At 37.9% G+C, this 23911-nt stretch overlaps 1 protein-coding gene across 2 annotated transcripts in view; it reads left to right on the top strand.

Moving 5' to 3' along the window:
• The window catches only part of KLHL29 (kelch like family member 29), a 155599-nt gene that overhangs the window by 54647 nt on the left and 77041 nt on the right, over positions 1 to 23911 (top strand). For both annotated transcript variants that reach the window (XM_039345890.1, XM_039345891.1), the window contains exons 3-4: positions 736 to 874; positions 22792 to 22991. In XM_039345890.1, the coding sequence (XP_039201824.1) occupies positions 736 to 874; positions 22792 to 22991 (339 nt within the window). The remainder of the gene's footprint in view (positions 1 to 735; positions 875 to 22791; positions 22992 to 23911) is intronic.

The following is a 23911-nucleotide window of genomic DNA, read 5'->3' as shown; positions in this document are numbered from 1 at the left end:
CTCTCTACGCATGGTAAGTGAATTATTGCAGGATCCTGTATTGCCTTGGGTTGAAATTAATTGGTACCAGAAACTCAACTGTAAAAATTCCTCTAAAAACTGAATACAATGAAAATTCAGATTGGAAGAAATGGAAGAAATAGTAAGACTGCCTTTAATTCTCTTTTTAAATTAAATATGAAATATGTCAGAAAGTTTTCCTGCTGCTTTTATAATTTTCAAATTGTCATTGATAGGCCTGCTGTTAGCAAAAACGTCCTGGTTTAAAACAACTTACAACATAACTAAGTTAAGGATTTTTGCAAATGTTGCACTTTTTTCATATTGCTTCATAAATGTCAATTTATTCAGTATTAATTCCAGTATATTTAGAAGTCAAATAAGTTGTTCTTGCATTCTGTTTCGAAATGTATTGTTAACTGTTCTGTGATGATGGGTTGTTGCATTTCCAATTTTGACTGATGCAGGAAAATTTATTTTTCTCTTTGAAATGTAGGATTTGTTGCCTAAACATATTGTTTCTGACTTTTATATGCATATATTTATTTATATAGTATGATGTTTGTGATTTCTTTGACTGTCCAACGTTGAACCAGTCTTGCCAACAAAACCATCAAACATTTCCTATTTCTCTACTCTTCTTGTTTTTAATTTTTACTTTTTAAAGAATACATTTCTGAAAAAAAAAATCTCTTAATGGGAAACCTGGCACTGTCTGTCTTCTCTGTTCTGCAGAAATGTTGAAGGAGTTGAACCAGCAACGCAGAGCGAAAGAGTTTACAGACCTGAAAATTATTGTTGAAGGCAAAGAGTTTGAAGTCCACCAAAATGTTCTAGCTTCCTGCAGCTTGTATTTCAAGGACCTGATTAAAAGGTTTGCCTTCCTTCCAGCTGTGATCTGGTCTGTTCTTTTGTAGGACGCATTTGTGTCGCTTTTTTTCCTCCCCTCTCTTTCAGGTTTATGAAGATTTGACTCTCCTGTCACAGAGCCAGTAGCCATTCTTTCCACTTACTCTGAATGTATTTTTTTCAAACAAAAGACTCAGATTCATTTCTTACACATAAGCTGATCTGCACAATTCCAGATCTCATTATTTGCCCATTTTGGCTGAAGAGAAATGCTCTGTCATGGAGCATTTTAAAATCAAACTCAAATACCTTAAAAACAGTGTTGATCACAAAACCCAACTTGTTAGGTTAATAATTAAAAAGGATACCACTAACTCTTCCTCCAGGCTGCAATAACTAATATTATTAAAAATTGCCAAGTTTTCATACTAACAAGGATTGTGTTGTGTAATAGACATTTAACCCTTTGGATGTTGACGTTTGGGACATCTGATGCTTGTGGAATTGAAAAAGGTGAATATATGACAAATCAAATGTTGAAGTCACATCTTTTTATCATGACTTTATCAAAACAAGAGAATTTTAGCTTTTCAAAAAAATCCTTAATTCTTTCTACTTGACAGAGTAACTATTCCCCTCCTTGACCAAGTAGTGTGTCAGGCCTGCCATAGTGTCTTTGTGTAAATTTCCATCTTTGCAATTTACTCCCTCCATCTGATTGTAACATTGCATGGTAACGGTTTATTTACCATTACATGGATTATTTTAAAATGTGTTGCCTTCATAAATTCATGGTATTTTTACAGTATTAGCAAATCAACATAGCAAGATTGGGGGAACCCAGAAGAATACAATAATGTTCATATTTCTACAGTCATCAGCAAATTAATCTGGATCCTGATTTCCAGCTTGCTGTATTTTCCAGAACAGACTCTGAACCTGGACTGTACAAAAAGAGAAAAAAATGGGAATTGCAAAACATTGTGCTGACTTAAACGTTGTCACTAACACAGTAGTGGCTATATTTTATTCCAGGGTTGCATTTTGCTGTATCTTCTTTTCTGAGAAACAGAAAAATGTCCTTTCATTAAAGCTTGGTTTTTTTTATTTGTTTGTTTTTAAATAATTGTGGTGACACTATACTACTGTTGTATAGCTGAACTAACTGCCTTATCAATTATTCAGAAATAGTGGAGCTAGTATCATACTTTTCCCACTTCCATAAACCAAATTATAGCTAGCTTTAGTTGCTCTTGGACTCTGTATTCCTGCCTGCTCATTATCACTTACTAGTGAAGGTTACATTATATGTTTCTTGCCAAGATGAGATATATATTCTGCAAGGAAAGTCTTTGGCTCCATTGATAAAAATCCTGTAATGGACTAGCCTTGCAGTATCACTGATTTAATTGCACAGTCTCTTCCTTGCTGGTCAGGTTGTCAGATACCATCTGCTTCTGGAGAAAATCAGGTCTGAATTAAGTAATAAATTTGTGGAATACTTTAAGTATGTGGAATACTTTAAGACAAATCACTAATAACCTCCAAATGGTTTTTCTTCCAATTTTAGTATCTTCAACTTTAACAGAAGATGAGATGAAATGGTTTAATTAAGCAATTCAATGAATGCCTCTGGATGATACTTCTGGGGCTTCTTTTTGTAACTTGCAAATTTTTTCCCTATTATTGTCATGACCTGATAATATAGTGCCTGCCACTTTGCATTGGTAAATGTTAATATTGTTAGCTATCAATCACATTTAGCCTATTGAGAAAACCCCAGCTCACCTGAACACAAATATGTTAGGACAGTCCTGGTCTTGTCCCTGTATATAACATAGCTGAATCCCCTTTGAACCTAACCCACCTTTTGTTTCACATTAACATTCCAAAAATTGTCCTTCCAGGACAATAACATTTTCATATATATCAATATGAAATTGAAGATAAAGATAACGAAAAGAGACTCTCACAGTCCTTTATAATTAAAGATGGATGAACATGGGATTTTGTAGCTAAAGGAAAAGAACTGGCACTATATGAAGTCTTCTCACAGATATACTAGTATATATAAGTGAGACTGGGTAATATGGTTAGAGATAGTATTTTCCATTGCTCTACTTAAAACTAAAACATCCACGCTCAAATCTTTCATAAGACTTTGCTGATTCCTGCCTTCGCTCATATATAAATATATAAATGCTAATAGCAAGAGATGCAAACAGAATAAAACTCTAAAGGTGGAAAACCAATATTTTTACACAAGGATAAGCATGAGTTCTCTGTTAAAATGGGGCTTTTAGTTAGGAAGAACTAAGTATTGCGGTTGTGTGTAATTATACCCAAATAGCTTTTTTTTAACTTGTAGAGCAAATACACAAAATGTGTTTTAGAGTGCAGAAGCAGGGAATGGATGGAGGAGATAGAAATGCTCCAAATTGCCGTCTTTAGCAAAGGACCCATAACACAGGCTTCCAAATCTGGAATATTATATGTTGGAGCATTATGGGTGGAAATCATTCTTATGGTGGATGAGAAGGTCAGCCATTAGCACTGTTTCAGCCATTGATTTTGAGCTAGAACTCTGTGTTACATCAGCAAACGTAAGTTTCCCAAATAAATGTCAGCTAAATACCAACATGTTTGTGTAGGAAATGCAATTCTGGAGAAGAATGTTAGGAAAGATTCCTTTGAAACTATGTGCATAGTTTTGGGAACTTGTGTTTGCTGCACAACATATATTTAATAAATATCGTAGCCAATTTTCAGCAGTGCAGTCTTCTCAGATGTGTATTTTAAATTTATGTGAACAGAATTGGAAATTGGCAGGGATTCCATTCCACTTCCATTCCGGCATAGTTTTTTTGCATAAATAACTGGAATGCTGTATGTGATATTTGCATATATAACTGGAATGTTATATAGCTGGAATGTTCCTATATCCATTTCTCCTTTTTCAATTACTTTGAGCATTGCATTGTATATGAACAAAGATATCAGAGCCCATCATTCAAGACTGTAGTTCTTACAATTTGGGGGTTGGGTACATTTTGACTATGGTTTTATATCATAAGAGGTATTTATATATAATAAGAGGTATAACTATTACTTATCTATAGGTAGGTCAATAAGACAACTCTGCACCCACAGATACAACACACATGTGTATGTCTTTGTGTATTTAGGTATTAGCTATTGTAGTCACTATAAATTGTAGCTTGGAATTGAAATATGGTAAAGGGTAGAAAATAACTTGAAATTAATTTCAGGTTCCAAATATTGATTATTTTTTATTTGCTGGTTTTGAAATTCACAAGAGCTTAACTCCTCATCTACATGGAAAGTTTATTGAAGTTTCAAATCTAACTCAGGACTTGAGTAGTAATTGAATGGATGTTTCTAAACTTGTTATATTGGTGTCAGCATCTTATGAAAGCGCTCACACTTTTTAGGCCACAAGACAAAAAGTACTAGTAAAACCTAATATTGGTTCAGGTATGGTAGCAGTGGATCAAGAGAATTTGCTGAAATGAATCAACAACTAAGTGAAATAGTAACATTGTGTTTTAATGGAGACATGAAAGGAGCCCCCAATTGGGCATCCCCTGTGATGTTACCATTTGATCGTCCCAAAGATGCTTTTTCAAGCGGCAACTGGACTTTCTTGTTTTTTCTTTGAAGACATTTCGCTTCTCATGTAAGAAGCTTCTTCAGCTCTGACTGGATGATGGGGAATGGAGGATTTTTATTCCATGCAGACACTGGTCATTTGCATTGAGGTTTATATGTGTCCTCAGGGTCATCTGAATAGTGCAGATACGTGTGGACCCTTCTTTGGAAGCCTCAACGACTCTAAAGGAATGCAAATGACCAGCTGTCTGCAAGAAATATAAATCCCTCCATTCTCCACCATCCAGTTAGAGCTGAAGAAAGTCCAGTTACCTCTTGAAAAAGCACCTTTGGGACAGCCATGACCTGGATGACTGAGAATCTCCATAGGTATTGATCATCTAATCCTTCCAACCCAGAAGCACCTTGGTGCTTCCAACATGAAAGCAGAAGCAGCTGCAACTTGTTTGTGTTTGGTATGTCCTGTTAATGATAATTCTTTAATTATAGCCTAGATCACAGGTCAGCAACCTGCGGCTCCCGAGCTGCATGCGGCTTTTTGAGCCTTCTCCTGCGGCTCCCAGCCTCTTCTGCCATTTGCAGAGAGAGACAGAGAGAGGCACTTGCGCTTCCCTTCTCTCCCTCCCCCCCGTGTGTGTGTGTGTGTGTGTGTGTGTGTGTGTGTGTGTGTGTAAAAAAGAGAGTAGCTTCACCCTGTTCGATGAGCTGACAAGCTTATTGGGTGGGACTCCTGCCTTGGCTGTGTCTTTGCAGGAAGCAGGAAGGGGAGGAGAGAGCCAGCCTGTTGGAGAACAGCTTGAAGCCAGCTTGCCAGGTGAGCAGAAGATTGGAGAGAGGGAGACAGAGAGAGGGAGAGAAAGAGAGAGGGAGGGAGAGGAAAGAGAAAGAGAGGGAAAGAGAGAGGGAGAGGGAGAGGAAAGAGAGGGGGGAGAGGAAAGAGGAAGAAAGAGAGGGAGAGAGAGAGAAAGAGAGGGAAGCTCAAGTGCCCCTCTTTCTCTCTCTCTCTCTCTCTCACACACACACACACACACACACTCACACACACACACATACACACACACACTGAGTGGGGAAAGAGGATTGGCAGACCAAGGGCAGAAAGAGAGGGAGGGAGGGAGGGAGAGAGAGGGAGACCCTTTTGACATCTAAAATGAAGATAACACTGCATATATCCTTTTTTACCTTTATGAGATATGTATGTATATTAAAGGTAAAAAAGGATATATGCAGTGTTATCTTCATTTTAGATGTCAAAAGCGTTTTGCGGCTCCCAGTGTTTTGTTTTTGGTGGGAAACGGGTCCAAAGTGGCTCTTTGAGTGTTTTGGGTTGCCTACCCCTGGCCTAGATGTTTGTGTAAATTTATTGTGTATCCAAACAGGATACACAATAAATAATTTATGTATTAAATTTAATTTATATGCCATCTGATTTCTGATGTCTTCCAGAACTGAACACCTACAAGCTCTGTTAATTTCTGCAGAAGGTCGCTGCATCCTATAATGATTTTCTTTATAAAAACCATGTGAAGCCATACATTAGGACTCTTTTATTAAGATTCAGTGCACTTGGGAAAACAAAGCTATAAATAATTATGTACTTGTTTAGCCAAGTCCTAGTTTTTGTTTTCAGTTTGCACTTTTAGGGAAAGTATCTAAAACTGAGTAAATACTAAATCTGCTAAATGCCTGTTGGAACGCAACAAAATTAGCAGCGAAATTAACAGCCATTGAACACAACACAATTAACCAAGACATTTGGCTATCTGGGAGAGGGGTATCAAATGCTGTCAGAACTTTGGAGAATATCCAAAGCCATCCAAGTTATTTTGGAAGCAAAGCAGAAAAACTCATAAATGCTTCTCCCCATACCTGGCAGTAAAAACATATTAATGACAAATTAACACTAATCCTTTTTTATGATGCTAAAGGTCTGTTAGCTTAGATGGCTGCCTTATTCTAACTTCCACTGTCTCAGCCTTAAGTGCATAGTCCTGTGGTTTCCAGCCAGCATGGAGATTAGTCCAGCACTCCCAGAAAACTGAATATTAAAGAGGTTTGCACTACCTTGTTTTAAAAAAAGAGAAGAGATTGGCTTAAATGGTATTGAGTTATGAATTAAAACCAAAGGAATGGCAGCAACTTCTGTTAATCCTGTTATAAAATCTGAGAAATAGTCCAATAGCTTGGTGGAAAGAACAACGTGTACTCTTCCTTTTACAGCTGGGTGGGTACCCGGAGAATGCTTGGGATGTCTTTTTTTTTTTTAAAGCTAGCTCATTTAAATAATATTATGGAAAATAGTTCTATGTTCTTTTAGAAAGTTCAGGATAAAAGTTCTATTTTATGCTCTATTTGTTAAGCAGTGGAACATATTCTTCCTTAACGTTTCAGGTGGCTTTTAGATTTGATCCTTTACAGTGCCAAACCTCTGGAAAACCCAAACTACACATTCATGAGTTTCTTTGTAGAAATTCATTGAGAGTTCTAAATATGTCAGTTCCTTCCATGGAAGATAATTGGTCTTGCACTGAGCTTGCAGGACTGAAGGTATCAATTGGAGATAAGACTTTAAACCTAACTGCAGTCAGAGCAGAATATCTGCAAAATTTATCTGGAGCCAGTAGTAATTAAAAAACATGATTCCAGTTTAAAGGGCTTGAGTGTGCTACAGTGCATATATCTTTTAGGATTTGTTTTTTTTAAATGAATAGTGAAATTCTCGCTTATTAGATATGCTGTGGTCCATTAGAGATCAGAAACCTGCACGCAGAATGTAAATGTCACGAATCAAACTGTGTATTCAAATTTTTATCGTTGTTTTGCTCCTTTTACCACCAGCAGCAAAATTGTCTTGCTCTCCTAAAAGCTTAATAGTATCTTTGCAACAGTGCATTGCACTGAGATGGTACTGTGTTATTTTAACTTGCTATGTTAAACATTCAGCCCCTTTAAAAAGTTAATGGAATATAGTAGTTTTTCATTGGTTGACCTTCCTGGCAACAATTACTAGATTTGTAAGATTTATACAAGATATAGGAGTCAGAAGGGATTATATTAACCTGTTGAACAAACAGAATCTGGCATCTCAAAATCAAGAGGACTATTCTCGAAATTTATTAATTAGACATCCATTTCATTAATATTAAAGCTATGGATGCAAATTATTATCACTCAGCTTCCTTTGAAAGTTTAGTGTTATTCCTAGGGTTTTCGTTCTGTCAAAACAGAACTGCAAATCTTGTCCAAGCAATGTCAAACTAATCACTATGCTTGCTTTTGCTATGGATAAATAGGCAGTGAGGCATGCTGCAGTGTTAACAGTGGTGTGCAAGGTGTTTTCATGACCTAACCATATATTTACCTGAGTTTCACGTCCTTCTGGTCCTGGCTGTTTGGGGATCTAGATGAAAATCAAAGGGAAAGCTTTATCTCCATAGGGAATATTTACATCACAAGTTTTAAACAACATAATCAATTAACTGCCAGGACTTTCATATACCTGCAAGAGCAGACAATAGCAGACAACCATCTAACAGGTTTCTTTATGTGGATGATGCAGCAATCTGAGATTGAGGATTTTTGCAAAAACAGCTTTAAAACATTGTTGAACCATTAATAGCCAAGACAGAACAGAACAAAGTTGTGCTCCACTTTACTGGGTCCTGCAAAGAACATGCAAAATTCAACATAGTGTTATTGTATTTACTGAAGCTCTTTGTTTTGTTTTGTTCAAGCTGTGCTTGTTTTATTCTTTTTAAGCTTTTAGAGGCAAAAGTCCCCAGAGAGTAATTTCTACGTATTTTTCAGTTTGAGTCATAGCCCAATTTACACCTTTTGAAATTAGTTCAATCTCAAACTCTTAAGGGTAGTCTTTCAGTTTTTAACACTATTCCCAACACTTTTTAAAATCAAAATTGGACTTTTGTGGCAAAATGAGAATCCAGATTGTATTTTAATATTTTTTTAACACTGAACTTAACTCCTTAAGTTTTATACCCTTAAAATAGTAGTAACAGAATTCCATCAAGATGTGTATAGTTGCTTTTGGAGTCTAACCTCCAAATACATTTTTTCTTCAGCAGTGCTACTATCAAGAAAACACCAGATTGAGTATTAAAGCACAACTAAAATGGATCCCTTTATGGATTACTGCCTTGTCGTGGTGAAGGGGCTTGCGTAACTCAATGAAGCTATAAGCTATGCCGTGCAGGGCCACCCAAGATGGACAGGTTATAGCAGAGAGTTCTGACAAAATGTGATCCACTGGAGAAGGAAATGGCAAACCACTCCAGTATCTTTGCCATGAAAACCCCATGGACAGTACTAAAAGGAAAAAAGATATGACGCTGGAAGATGAGCCCCTCAGGTCGGAAGGTGTCCAATATACTACTGGGGAAGAGCAGAGGGCTAGTACTAGTAGCGCCAGAAAGAATGAAGCAACTGGGCCAAAGCCGAAAGGACGCTCAGCTGTGGATATATCTGGTGGTGAAAGGAAAGTCCGATGCTGTAAAGATTTTTTCTCCATAGGAACCTGGAATGTAAGATCCATGAATCAAGGCAAGCTAGACGTAGTCAAAAAAGAGATGACAAGACTGAACATCGACATCTTAGGAATCAGCGAACTAAAATGGACAGGAATGGGTGAATTTAACTCAGATGACCATCAGGTATACTACTGTGGGCAAGAATCCCTCAGAAGAAATGGAGTAGCCTTCATAGTCAATAAAAGAATAGGAAAAGCAATACTGGGATACAATCCCCAAAATGACAGAATGATCTCAATTCGAATCCAAGGCAAACCATTCAATATCACAATAGTCCAAATCTATGCCCCAACCACTGGTGCTGAAGAGGATGAAATTGACCGGTTCTATGAAGCCCTACAGCACCTTATAGAATTAACACCAAAAAATGATGTCCTTATCATCATGGGGGATTGGAATGCTAAGGTAGGAAGCCAAAAGATAACCGGAATAACAGGCAAGTTTGGCCTTGGAGTACAAAATGAAGCAGGGCACAGGCTAATAGAATTTTGTCAAGAGAATACAATGGTCATAACAAACACTCTTTTCCAACAACCCAAGAGACGGCTCTACACATGGACATCACCAGACGGTCAACATAGAAATCAGATTGACTATGTGCTCTGCAGCCAAAGATGGAGAAGCTCTATACAGTCAGTAAAAACAAGACCAGGAGCTGACTGTGGCTCAGATCATGAGCTTCTCGTTGCAAAATTTAGGCTTAAATTGAAAAAAGTAGGGAAAAGCACTAGGCCACTCAGGTATGAACTAAATCATATTCCTGATGAATATACAGTAGAGGTGACAAATAGATTTAAGGAACTGGATCTGATAGACAGAGTGCCTGAAGAACTATGGATGGAAGTTCGCAACATTGTACAAGAGGTAGCAACTAAAACCATCCCAAAGAAAAAGAAATGCAAGAAAGCAAAATGGCTGTCTGAGAAAGCTTTGAAAATACCTGAGGAAAGAAGGGAAGCGAAAGACAAAGGAGAAAGAGAAAGATACACCCAATTGAATGCAGAATTCCAGAGAGTAGCTAGAAGAGATAAGAATGCCTTCTTAAATGAACAGTGCAAAGAAATAGAAGAAAACAACAGAATAGGGAGGACCAGAGATCTCTTCAAGAAAATTGGAGATATGAAGGGAACGTTTCATGCAAAGATGGGCATGATAAAGGACCAAAATGGCAGAGACCTAACAGAGGCAGAAGAGATTAAGAAGAGATGGCAAAACTACACAGAAGAACTATACAAGAATGAGCTTAATATCCCAGATAACCACAATGAGATGGTCATTGACCTCAAACCAGACATCCTAGAAGGTGAAGTGAAATGGGCCTTAGAAAATCTGAGCAACAACAAAGCTAGTGGAGGTGACAGTATTCCAGCTGAGCTATTCAAAATCTTAAAAGACGATGCAGTAAAAGTGCTACACTCAATTTGCCAGCAAATTTGGACAACTCAACAGTGGCCACAGGATTGGAAAAGGTCAGTTTACATTCCAATTCCAAAGAAAGGCAATGCCAAAGAATGTTCAAACTATCGCACCATTGCACTCATTTCACATGCTAGTAAAGTTATGCTTAAAATCTACAAGCTAGACTCCAGCAGTATGTGGATCGAGAACTACCAGAAGTACAGGCAGGATTTCGAAGAGGCAGAGGAACTAGAGATCAAATTGCCAACATACGCTGGATCATGGAGAAAGCTAGGAAGTTCCAGAAAAACATCTACTTCTGCTTCATTGACTATGCAAAAGCCTTTGATTGTGTGGATCACAACAAATTGTGGCAAGTTCTTAAAGAGATGGGAGTACCAGACCATCTCATTGTCTCTTGAGAAACCTATATGCGGGTCAAGAAGCAACAGTGAGAACTGGACACGGAACCACTGATTGGTTCAAAATTGGAAAAGGAGTCCGGAAAGGCTGTATACTGTCGCCCTGCCTATTTAACTTATATGCAGAGCACATCATGAGAAAGGCAGAGCTAGATGAATCAAAAGTTGGAATTAAGATTGCCGGGAGAAATATCAACAACCTAAGACATGCAGATGATACCACTCTAATGGCAGAAAGTGAAGAGGAACTAAAGAGCCTCTTGATGCGGGTGAAGAAGGAGAGTGCAAAGGTTGGCTTGAAACTCAACATTAAGAAAACCAAAATCATGGCATCCGGCCCTCTCAATTCCTGGCAAATAGATGGGGAAGAAATGGAGGTAGTGACAGATTTTATTTTTCTGGGCTCAAAGATCACCTCAGAGGGGGACTGCAGCCAAGAAATTAAAAGACGCTTGCTCCTGGGGAGGAAAGCTATGGCAAATCTAGACAGCATTCTAAAAAAGCAGAGACATCACCCTGCCAACAAAAGTGCGTATAGTCCAGGCCATGGTTTTCCCAGTTGCAATGTATGGCTGTGAAAGTTGGACCATAAGAAAGGCTGAGCGCAAAAGAAGTGAGGCCTTTGAATTATGGTGCTGGAGAAGACTCCTGCGAGTCCCTTGGACTGCAAGGCATTCAAACCGGTCAGTCCTAGAAGAGATCAACCCCGACTGCTCTTTAGAAGGCCAGATCCTGAAGTTGAAACTCAACTACTTTGGCCACCTAATGAGAAGGAAGGACTCACTGGAGAAGAGCCTAATGCTGGGAAAGATTGAGTGCAATAGAAGAAGGGGACGACAGAGAATGAGATGGCTGGATGGAGTCACTGAAGCAGTAGGTGTGAATTTAAATGGACTCCAGAAGATGGTAGAGGACAGGAAGACCTGGAGGAACGTTGTCCATGGGGTCGTGATGGGTCGGACATGACTTCGCAATTAACAACAACAACAACAACAAAATGGATCACCAACTGGATGCGTCACTGGTTTCAGGTTATTTTAGTCTGCATATAATGAATTGTTCCCTAAAGCCCCCTGATTATTTATCAGTTATAAGTGCAGAAGAGGGGATGATATGGAGATGACTTGGGAAAGACTTTGAAACAACTATTTCAACATCTCTGGAGGACAAGGTTATTGCAGTATTTCAAGGAGAGAAAGTATACATACAATGTAAAGTCAGAAAGTATTTGCTTATATAGCAAAATAGCTGGATCTACTTATTTCACTGATGCAAAAACAAATCATATTAAGATGCAGCCAGATCTGTGAATCCATTAAGTCACACCAATGGTCTGTTCAGCCCCATCTGGAGACATTGAGGATTCATAATAGGCTTTTTCTACATTCCAACAATGGGATCTTTAGACAGTTATGTTTAATTAGTGGTTTATGTGAATATACCACTGTTTAAAACCTTGCAAGATGATGCAGTTAAACACTATGCTGATTGTAAGTAATTATGGAAAAAAGATCAATTGATACTATGTTAAAAAGGCAGCGCTGAACAATACTCAAGCTACTGAATAGTTACACTTAACTCATATGTTAGTAAGGTAATGGTCAAGATTTTGCAATCTTAATTTCAATAATGCATAGAATCAGAACTCTGTAAAGAATGCTAATGTGTTCTACAGCTTCATAGGAGGCAGAGGTATTGGAGAGCTGATACCTGTTAGATAATGGCAAAAGCAGGTGAGACACCTAATTCAATGAAGACATAAACACAGTTTCTGACAACTACTCCTATGAAATAATATTGATCAGATCGTGAAGAGCAGCAACAACAGTATATGAATTAACAACAATACATGAATTAAGCTCTCACATAAAATTTTAATTGAACCAATTCAAAATCCTTAAAAAAGATGCAGATTTCCTGGCTTGATCAACCATACTGTCTAGCTGGAGGAACTGGATAAAAATATTAGAGAGTTGTTTGATCTCAGTAAATTAGACACTTGATAAATTCTTTTTTCACTTGGAACTTACTTAGCATAGAAGAATGATTAAATGTTCATAAAATTCAGCCTGAACTGAACAAATACTTAACTATATTGCAGTATCTGGACTTTTGGATAATTTAGAGTGGGAAATACTTTTGAGTGAAAATTAATTGTAGAGCAACAACTGTGTTGCTAACCTTTTAGTATTTAGTATGCAGTAAATATGATTAAAAGAGATCAGGCCAGAGAAAATGCTTTGTGTCTAGAATGACAACTTTGTTCTTTCCTGCTATGTTTTATATTCTGTTCTTAGCTGTCCTTGAGTCTTTGGGAACATTTAGTTGTATATTTTTTGTTTAATTCAGTAACCAACTGAGCCATTATGTAGTATAGTAGACAGGCTGGCTTCTGGTGATCTTTTCATATGTATTTGGGCCAACGAATATTCTTCCATCCATTGTCTTTGTTCCTCTAGAAACAGATTCTAAGGAAGCCTACTCAGTAAGTTTTCTAAGAAAGACAAGCCTGTTAAGGAACATTTTGTTCCAAAGACAACTGGCTCATTCTTTTGCCTCTTATTTAAGCTATGCTTTTAAGATTGTGTTCCCCTCCCCCACAAAGTTTTAGCCAAATTGCAGATCTGTAGTTCAGCATACTTGCTCAGCAACTGTAGCATTAAATTTGCTTAAGTTTATCTCATAGTATTTCTCATCAAGCCAGATTTGCTTCACTGAGTGACAGTGACTATGGTGGGTAATTTACTGACACAGAATATTAGATCCATGGATTTGCACCAATGAAAGATATTTTCTCAAAACCGAGCAAATGTAAACATAGGCCAAAAGATTCATCTTTCCAGTAAGCTGAAATAGATCTGGTAAATCCTCGTATCCTGAGGCAGTACATGCATCCATCTGCAGAACTGAAAATAACTTTTAAAAAAATGTGCAAAGTTTACAAGATAAATTTCTGAAACTATTATAAAATAGTCATAAATACTGAAAGGACAGGTTTTCTTCTGTAAATTATTGTAATACGTAATTGAATAAATATAACAGAAAATTATAATAGTACAGTATATCACAATCTCACCATCAGCATATTTCAGGAACAAAATAGTGCGTGTTAATGGCACTCACAACCAAAGCAATGGGATTAACAGAAGACTTATGCAGAGGCCTTTGACTTGGAAGTAATAGCGAATGCCATCAAAGCTTGGATGGTGATTTTTGTGCTAAAATCAGAATGTCTTAATGCCTGGTAGAAATTCAAAAACATTTCTGATTAGCTCACTTGCTATTATCTTAAATTATGGGATTTATTTCCACCAGCAGTTAAGCAGAGACATTTTTGGTAATTGTGAAAAATGGGCTTTTTGGCAACTCCAAAATAGAAAAGATGTGAATTGCTGTGTGGATAGTAACTTTTGTGTAAGATATTTTTTTAAATGATAGGATTTTGATTTTTCCACAACTGTAAATGTATAATCCTTTGGTACTAAAAAATGACTATTTGGGTTTTCACAATGCCCTGAACCATTATGTGGTTACTTAATTCTTACTTAGCATTTTAATATGAACCTAGCCAGAATAACAGAGTTGGAATGGACCTTGGTGGTCTTCTAGTCCAACACCCTGTTCAAACAGGAGACCCTATACCAGTGGTTCTCAAACTTTTTAATGCCGCGACCCCCAACCGGTTGTAAGTCGATGACCTTCCCTGCCCGGGAGCGCCACGCATGCGTGGTGCCGCCCCCTGCGCCGGCTGAGGCCTAGCTGGCAAGGGGCAGCGACGGCGCAGGGCGACCACCAGCTGGGCCACCAGTCGGCCCAGCCCAAGGCAGGTAAGGCACCCGCCAGGCCCCATGTGTGCCAGCAACCCTCCCTGTGCCCGCCGCTGCCCCATTAGCCTTACCTTGGCCACTACCCATTCGGGGGGGGCAGGCAGGCCCAGGCACTCCTGGGTGGCCACGGCAAGCGGCAGTGATGGCGCAGGGTGACCACCGGCTGGGCCACCAGCTGGCCCAGCCCAGGCAGGTAAGGCACCCGCCGGGCCCCACGCATGCCAGTAACCCTCCCTGCACTCGCCGGCCTCCCACCTCCCACCCCTGGCCCTCTTTTACTTACTTTTAGTAATTGCTCAGTAGGGAGGGAAGCTTTCCTTGCAGCACTGTTTGCAGACTGGGGCTTTTGGCAGTCTCAGCAGGGCAGAGACAGCCTGGACAATTCCTATTGGCTTTTGAAAGCCAATAGAATTAGACTCTATTCAAGAGAGTCTGTTCTATTGGCTTTCGAAAGCCAATAGATTCTACTGGCTTTCGAACGCCGATAGAATATAGTCTCTTGAATAGAATCTATTCTATTGGCTTTCAAAAGCCAATAGAATAAGAGGGAGTAGCACAGCTAAAGAAAAGGGGGGAAAATGGTGGACAGCCTTGTTTGGTGACCCCCATGAAATGGTTGTTCGACCCCAAATGGGGTCGCGACCCACAGGTTGAGAATTGCTGCCCTATACAATTCCAGATAAGTGGCTGTCTAGTCTCTTTTTAAAAGCCTCCAGTGAGCCACAGTCATTTACTGTAGTTAAACAAACAATGGTAGTGTTTGAAGCCAGCTACTGAGGCATAGAATTGGAACTATTGCTTTAAAAAGTAATAGTAAATAACCCAACCCTAATTCTTTTAATTATCCTCAGCTTTTTATGAATATAGCCTGTCTGGTGTAAATGCCAGACCAATTAAACCAAAATTCAGGAGAATTTTTACTATTTCAGTCCTATTAAAATTGATACTGTTCAGTGCTTAATTCTAGTTAGAGCTGGCTAGTTGACCAACTTGAAATAAAACAAGTTTGGGGTATTTAACATAGTGTTCTCACCCACTGTAAACAGATTTCAATAGGTAATAGGACTACAGCTAATAATTTCCAGGACCGACAAAACGTCACGGAACTTTCGGTCAAAAGAATTTGCTAGCCACAAAACAATAATTTTAACAATAATTTTGAAACTGCCTCTGTAGGGAATGCTGTAATGTTCCTCAGATATAAAAATACTGAAACAATTGTTCTGAGTTGTATCTCACATTACTGTAGTCACACCACTTCTTCCGGCATATGGATTCATTTTTGAACAACCTGAGTTTGTTTTGACTTGTTAATGTAACTCAGGCAAGTAACTAGAGAGCCGACAGCTGTCTATAATATAGATGGCTTTCCATATGTAATGTGAATTTGAAAAAAGAATATTGCCAGCCTTCAAAATACAATCAGATGGTTAATCAACCAAAATAAATATGGTTAGCAGGTGTAATGAGATCTATGAAGTTTAGCCCTGTGGGGGTAGATGGAGGCTGTGCACAAATCCTGTCTATATACTAAAATTTCTTTTTTTTTTTTGTAAAAAATTTTATTTTCAACTTTACAATACATAACAATCTTACAAATACTTCAGATAAAAAATAAAACAAATTGATACACACCACATTCGGTCTTGCCCACCCATTTCCTCCCAAACCGCATCCCACCTCAAACCAACTTACTTCTTCCCTCTTTTTCTTCACTCACCCCCTCTCCTCCTTCACCTCAACCTTCCTACTTACTTCTCACCTTCTTCTTCTCCCTCTTGATGCGGTTCAGGGGAAATGCCCGAGCAGTTCCTCTCTCAAAATTAAAACATTAATATTATATACAATAGGACTATTTCTACTTTATCTGAACTACTTAAACTTCAACCCATCCACCCCCACCCCCCTCCCCCCACCCCCCTCCCCCCAACTTCCCAGAGCAAAATACAGGATTATGCAAACATATTAAACATAATCTATTTAAGTTTACTAATTATACAATAAACAAAATCATAAAAACCCTTAACTCTCTTCAAACTTTAACATCATAAGTTTATAAACAAAATCATTACTCATAGAATAAGTGAAACTATGTAGTTCCATATTTCTTCTGAACATATTCTATCCATCTTTTCAAACTAAAATTTCTGAAAGCAGCTTTGGCTTTGAAGGAACTTTACACCATAATATCATAAAATAAAATAACCAAACAATGTCAGTGAAATGTTTTGATGAGAATGTGTGTGCGTGCGCACACTGTATAAAAATTGACCATTTGTGGAGGTTCTAAAGGTTGAAGAGGAATGCATGTCTGAATGAGATAACAAAAGCAGCTTAAAAACTAAGATTATTGAGAAACATACTTTCTTAGATCGTAATATTTTTCTCCTTTCGTCTTCAAATCAAGTAATAAAATACTTTTTTAAAAAATAACTTCTTAATTTCATTGATTAGGTTCATTAATCATCCCATGTTTACACTGCAAAGTTATTTTGATACACTACTTCTGTTTATGACTCTGCCTGTATTTATAATTAACTAAGTGAGTAATATAGCTATGCAACATTTGCCTTCAAAGGCAAAATAGTATTTGACAGAGATTGGTGGAGACATGGATATAGTGCTGTGTGCAACCCTTGATAGTACCTGTACCTTCTCCCGGGGTCAAATACTTGCTTCATAATTTATTCCTAGCAATAGATGAATCTTTAAGTAATAGAACTCTAATAGGTAAGGAGTATGCATGTGTGTGTGGGGGTGATATATCTCCCTATTATTTTTATACAATTACAAATTTGTTGTATAGCAGGAATACAGAAGAGCTTCCCTTTCTTGATTCTTGCTGGTATAGTCCTTATAGGCTCCATATGTCCTAATTCTGGAATAATTTACTCATAAACCTCATAAAAGTTAGATGCTAAAAAGCTCACTACCTTCTTTAATACTAACTTGAACAAATTGGTTGGCCTCTGATATACCTTGACTTCCTAATATCTTTATAAGGCCTGACTAACTATTCAGTGCATCCATTCTCCAATGCTAGGCTGATAAAAAAAAGACAAAAATCATTAATTATTAGACATTATTCTTTGGAAGCAAAAAAAAAAAAATCCCCCATGAATTGTTGGGGAAAGTTATTGATTTCCTGCCACAGTATGAAATGTTTGACCTTTATAATGTGAGCAGTGATTACTGGGTCAATAAATGACATCATTCTATTTAAACTTTTAGGGAGAAGGGGAAAAAACTAATACACCATAGAGTTTAAGTATTTACTGATTTCTAAAATGTATTCCAGCCAACCTCCAGTAATACATAAAATTGTACAAATGCACATTTTGACACTTCGTACTACATATAGCATTTCAGGTGTAGTATCATATGCACCACTTGAAAGTTTTAATTGCCTTCTCTTTTTGGGGGGGGGGTTGCAATTTATTGTATACGCTCCTAAATTTTACCTTATTTTTTTTAATAATAATTTTTTATTTTTTATTTTTCCAAACTCTCCCCCATACATATACCATGATATTTATCAGATGTTAACATACATTCTTTTTACATTCATATATAAGATACTTTTAATAAAATGAAATAAATACATACACATGACTTTTGGTGTTGCTCGCCCATTTCCCCTTTCACTGTATCCACACTCCTTCTTCTCTACCTTCTTTCTCCCTTTCTTCTCTTCCCTACTTCCCTCTTCTTCCTCTCCTCTTTCCTTTACCACTCTCCTCCCCTTTCTCCCGACTTCTTCTCTTCCAACCTTCCTATTTCCTTCTCCCCTCCTTTACTCTTTTCTCTCTCCTCTCCTTTCTTCCCTCTCATCCCTCTTCAGATACAATTCAGGGGGAATTTTACCCTAAATTTTGACACTGCATTACCCAATTTACTCCTTTCCATAGAAATATTTAACTGCTAATGCAACCTTCCCCTCTTTAAATATGATTATTCTCAGCAATTGCAGCCTTTGATTGTTTCAGCAGTGTTTTCCTGCTGCAGCCTCAAGCAATGACAGAGAGTCAAGGAAATACAGCTATAACCCTAATCCTTTCCACCATAATTTGTTGCCAAACTAATTTTTAATTTGGCAGAAGGAGAGTGTCACTAAAGAACCTGGAGAATGATTATATTAACTGTATTTAATTGTGGGATCAGTGGTGCTCTCTGAGGGTACCTGGGACTTCACAATTCCACTCTGAGCTACCTGTCTTCTCTTCTACTGTATTTAATTTGAGTAAAATGAAACAATATTATAATGTTCGTTTCCTTCCCTAGCTTCATAAAGGTATCCTGCCTTGGTCATTTCCTACTGTAAGCAGCATGGGTCTTGGTATGCTACTCAGGTGCAGACTTCAGTCTGAAATATATTGCACATTCTTGTTTTATAGCATGGCTCTCCAAACTCAGCAACTTTAATACTTATGGACTTCAACTCCCAGAATTCCCCAACCAGGAGGCTGGGGAATTCTGGGAGCTGAAGTCAACAAGTCTTAAGTTTGCTGAGTTTGGAGATCCCTATTTTATAGGGACAGAAGCCCTCTTAAGCAATAAAAAATGTCATCTTTGTTCCAACCACAGGCTGTTGTGTTTTTTTATATATGCGAGAGAGAATGTATTTAGGCAAAAGCTGGTTAAATTGCTCCAAAAATTGTAGCCAGAAAGAACAGGTGATTTTTCAGTGTTAAGAAAAAATATATATTCTCCTTGCACCCAGTTTCTTATTTAGTGAAAAACGATTCTCTAGATTGCTACCCATTATGTGTACCAAAGTGAATTAGGGAACTGTTGAAACCTCCTACAACAATTTCAGATCATGAAAACTTATCTATTTGCCTCAATTCACTCAAAGAGGGGGTTCAGAGCTTCCTGAGTTGTCCAGCAAGATCTCACACCTATCTGAGGTAGTTGGAGGCCATTTCAATGCCCCTATTGTATCCAATGTGTATTTTGTCATCATTTTTTTTACTTTCAGGATAGATCCTTCCATTAAGCAGAGTGAGGCACCTTCTTGTGCAATGGATGTGAGGGTTTTGTTTTGTTTTTGGCCATTGTTTCCAAAACAATATGAGCAGTCTTGGAAGAACAGGTTTTTTGCCTTGGCATGAGAGAGGGAATAGCAGTTGATGCTAACTAATCAGTCCTTCGTTGTTGAAGTTTTAGTGGGGGGGACCTTGGTGATTTCTGAGTTTGGTTGTTTTCTTGCAAACGTTTATCTACTCGAATCAGGTAATGTCATCAGTGTCGAAGTTGCTGAGTACTAGTTGGAGTACTGAAATGTCTGCAAGAAAACAACCAAGCTCAGAGAGCACCAAGGACCTCTCATTTCAACCCTGAGCTACTAATACTCTCCTTTATTGGTGAGTTTTAGTGGGAATAGGAGATATTGTTTGTCTAGTTATAGAAGTTAATCTACTCAGTCCATCACTTGGGTGGGTTTATATCCTTTTGCTTATCTCACAGGAACCATGATCGAAATCCATCTACCCTCTTGTTTAACTTTATTCAAGGCTGTCCATCTTCATGGAAGCCATATTTGTTCTTTGTTTCTTTGCTTGCCTTTTTAAAAATGTATTTGTTTTAATGTAATTTGTTTTGCTGATTGGGTCAAGAACTTTCTTGTCATGCAGTGTACCCTGATCTGTGTGCCACAAGCAGCTCCATTACCTCATCTTGCCAATATTAAGCTGTCACCAGAAGAAAGAAAAGGATATAATTTTCTTTTCCATTTCTGGCAAGTCATGTTAGATCAATAAATCTCTGCTGGGTATTATAGCTCACCATGAGCAGTTTTTGTGATTGATTAAACACCTTAGCTTTGTTTTGGTGCTTAATCAATTAGAACAGCCATTTATTGCTTGGTATATTATGAAGAGAAGAGATATCACAAAATTATTCCAGAGGGAAATAACAATCTGGAGTTGTCTCCAATATTGGGTTTTTTTTTTAAAAAAAAAATTCTAATAGTGGTTAAAGCTATTAACAAGTTTTTGGATGCATTTACCTTCCTGTTGTCTCCAGGGAGAACTGAGTATGATTAATCACTTGCAGAACTATTGATACATTTAACATATATAAATGTTAGCATCTTGTGACAAAAACATGGATAGAAATGCCTCACCCAGATTCACATTCTACCTTGCACTTTCTCTGGCTTTTGCAAATAGTGAGTTTTCCCCTTCTATGATTTTTCCCTTTAAGCAAGTAGAAAAAATGCTGCCTCCTTACCAGATTTAACTGCTAGCTATTGGACTTGTTGCTGTGTTCTTCAGCATAGAAGCAATGGATGATGGAATGAGTAAGCACATCCTCATTGATAACAATATAGTACCAGTGAGAAAAAGACACATAGGAAGGTGAAAGAAACTTTCACACAAACTGAAGCAACAAAGTTATTGAGTAATTTAAGCCAGATGTGAACTACATGCAGTAATACCCAAGTGTACAATTCTCTACTTTGTTTTCTGCAACCTACATAAAACCTACACTGTTTCATAGGAAAATTTGTAAGGTTTTTACCCAGGTAAAATGTAACCATACTTGTAAAGATGTCAAAATTACTGAGTATACACTATATTCTCAAGTTGAGGTATTGAAACTTTTGGTAGCATCAGAGCAGAGTTGTCTTAAATAGAAATTCTAGTAATATGCTAAGTCTAGTGGTTAAGGCACCAGCCAACTAAACATCAGCTAACTGTGAGTTCTAGTCCTGCCTTTGGGCCAGTCATTCTCTCTCACTCTCTCAGACCAATGCGCTTCACAGGGTGGTGGTTGTGGGGAAAATAGGAGGAGAAACAAATATTAGGTATGTTTGCTGACTTGAGTTATTTATAAAAATAATAAAGGTGGGTTAATAAATAAATAATTGTTGTAATCATTGGGAGACGTGAGAGCTGCAGAAAGCTGATATAAATGTTGGTGTTAATTCCGACACAGGTTTCAATGGCAGAGCACCCGGACTTGAACCCATATTAAAACCAATTAAGGCTTCTGTAAGAAGGTGCTGATGGCTCTAACCATTTAAAAGGTGTTTGCTTTCCTATGCTAACAGACTTTCCTCCACTTTTCTTGATATTACCAAATGCTTTTTGTTTTATTTTGTCTTTCAGGTATAATCCAACTTTAGCATTTTGCAGCAGCTATATCCATGTGCCAGCCGTTAGGAACTGAGCCCTTCCCCCCACCTCAACACCCTCCCCGTGTATCTATTTCTTGTCTAATAAGTTCACAAGCACTAATGCACACTTGAAATGCAGGCGCTATTTTTGATCACTCAATTGTTTAGCACTTTACGCAGGAAAAAGCGGTAGGCCACAGTCATGAGACTTCGAGAGGATGGCTGCTGGCTGGCTGTGGCAGAGCTGGTCGTTGTTCCACCCCCGTCCCTCCTTTGCTCTAACCATTTTGTCTGTCTATCTCGTCTTGTATTTAGTTTTCAAAGCAATACCATGAGGGGTCTCCTTCCTTCCTCTATTTTTTTTTTTTTAAGCGCCTTAAAGGGAACAATATATTTTTAAGGTCAACCAGTGTGTCGATACCAAATGTACAGATAATTTTCAAATTGCCTGCAGCCTTGAGAATACGAAGCTAAGAATTTTTAAGCTCCATTTTGCTATTACTTTCCATTTGGCGATATAATTCCAAATGAAGGATGCAGCTCCTGAGAACAAAAAGAGATAAGATGTTCATTTACAAAGCAGGGTTTATTTTTCTCCTGCTTGGTTTTGTTATTCAGTGATGGAGAGATGCGAACTGTAAACATAAAAATGTATTGCTTCCCTTTGAAACTTAATCCTATTCCATATTTTCATTAATGTTGGCTGATTTTGTTCTTAATTTTTGTTCATTTCGTTGGTTTGCGATTTTTTTGCATGAATATGCAGAGTAGCAATAAACTGATTTTTTTGAATGTGCAGATTTTTCTCTTTCAGATCCAGTAATAAAACCCTTTTAAGTTCATCTGTTCTCTAAGATACAGTATTTTTTTTTATTCTTAAACAAAAACAAGAAGAGTCTATGTCAGTGAATTTATAATATTGATTTTCTGGGCATCAGTAAGTGACAACCGTTAGGGGAAAGTTAATGTCCTGTAAGAATTTCGTTGTCTGCTGTTGCTAGGTCACCCCGGGACAGTAGCAGAAGCAGCGAGAAGCTGGAGCTGGAATTATCAAATCTCACAGCGGAGGTTCTGGAACTGCTGCTGGAATTTGTTTATACAGGTTCCTTAGTAATAGACTCTGCGAACGCCAAAACCCTTCTCGAGGCTGCCAGCAAATTCCAGTTTCATACATTCTGCAAAGTCTGTGTCTCTTTTCTAGGTAAGTATTGATGCTATTTCAGCTTCTGTTTTGCCTTTCAGCTCCTTTAGGATTATATATATGAACTGTAGCATTTTACATTATCAAAGAAGCATAGAGCCCTAGAACTGCCCTTAGAAATGCCTCCAAATGAAACGGGGAAGGAATCATTCATATGGTCCAGTGAACTTTTTATCATAATTCAGAATAACTGTGGAATTAAAAAGCACTCCGAAATTGGGATTCCTCACCCCACCCACTTGATATTTTGGTGACAATGCTACAAACAAAATGGAATCCAGCATTCTCCTATCGCATCCTTTCCCTATTTACTTGCTATTTACGATTGCAACCCCTAGATTATGGCAAAGGCAAGAAACCTTGCTTTCCTTTGGGGGGGGGGCTTGAATCATTTCCCACTTCTGCCCCTACCAACATTATTACAGTCACCCTAGTTGCAGAAAGACTCATCTGGAGGGCTCATGAAGGGAGCATTCTGGATTCACTAATGCCCAAATAGTGCTTTCTGATTTCTCTGCATCTGTTTGGTCCAGTTTTTATTCACAGAGTTTAAAGATGGATATTTCATAGCATTTGCCGGCCTAGTGTGGATTTAATAACCGTGTTCCAGCATGTTTTAACAGATTTTATAGATTTTATAATAGCCCACAAATATATCAACCCACATTATCTCTAAAGATTCAGCTATTACAACACAATATATTTATTTCCACTAAATCAATGTGAAACTTTCCTTTTCCAATACTTAATATTTGAATTCAGTGAACTGTGTTATAGTTACGCAATTGGGAGACTTGGCTGCAAGTTTCATTATATATGAGGAACTAAAGGCTTGCGTTCTCATTTGGAGAATTCATAAAATATAATTGCTTGTTTTGATTTATAGCCCTTGCTGGATTGAGTTGCAGAAACAGGTCGTA

This window comes from Crotalus tigris, unplaced genomic scaffold (genome assembly GCF_016545835.1).
Source record: "Crotalus tigris isolate CLP2741 ecotype Arizona unplaced genomic scaffold, ASM1654583v1 scf7180000017980.1470182205:1502881, whole genome shotgun sequence".
NCBI classification, from domain to species: Eukaryota; Metazoa; Chordata; class Lepidosauria; order Squamata; family Viperidae; genus Crotalus; species Crotalus tigris.
This window is presented reverse-complemented; position numbering and strand designations above follow the sequence as displayed.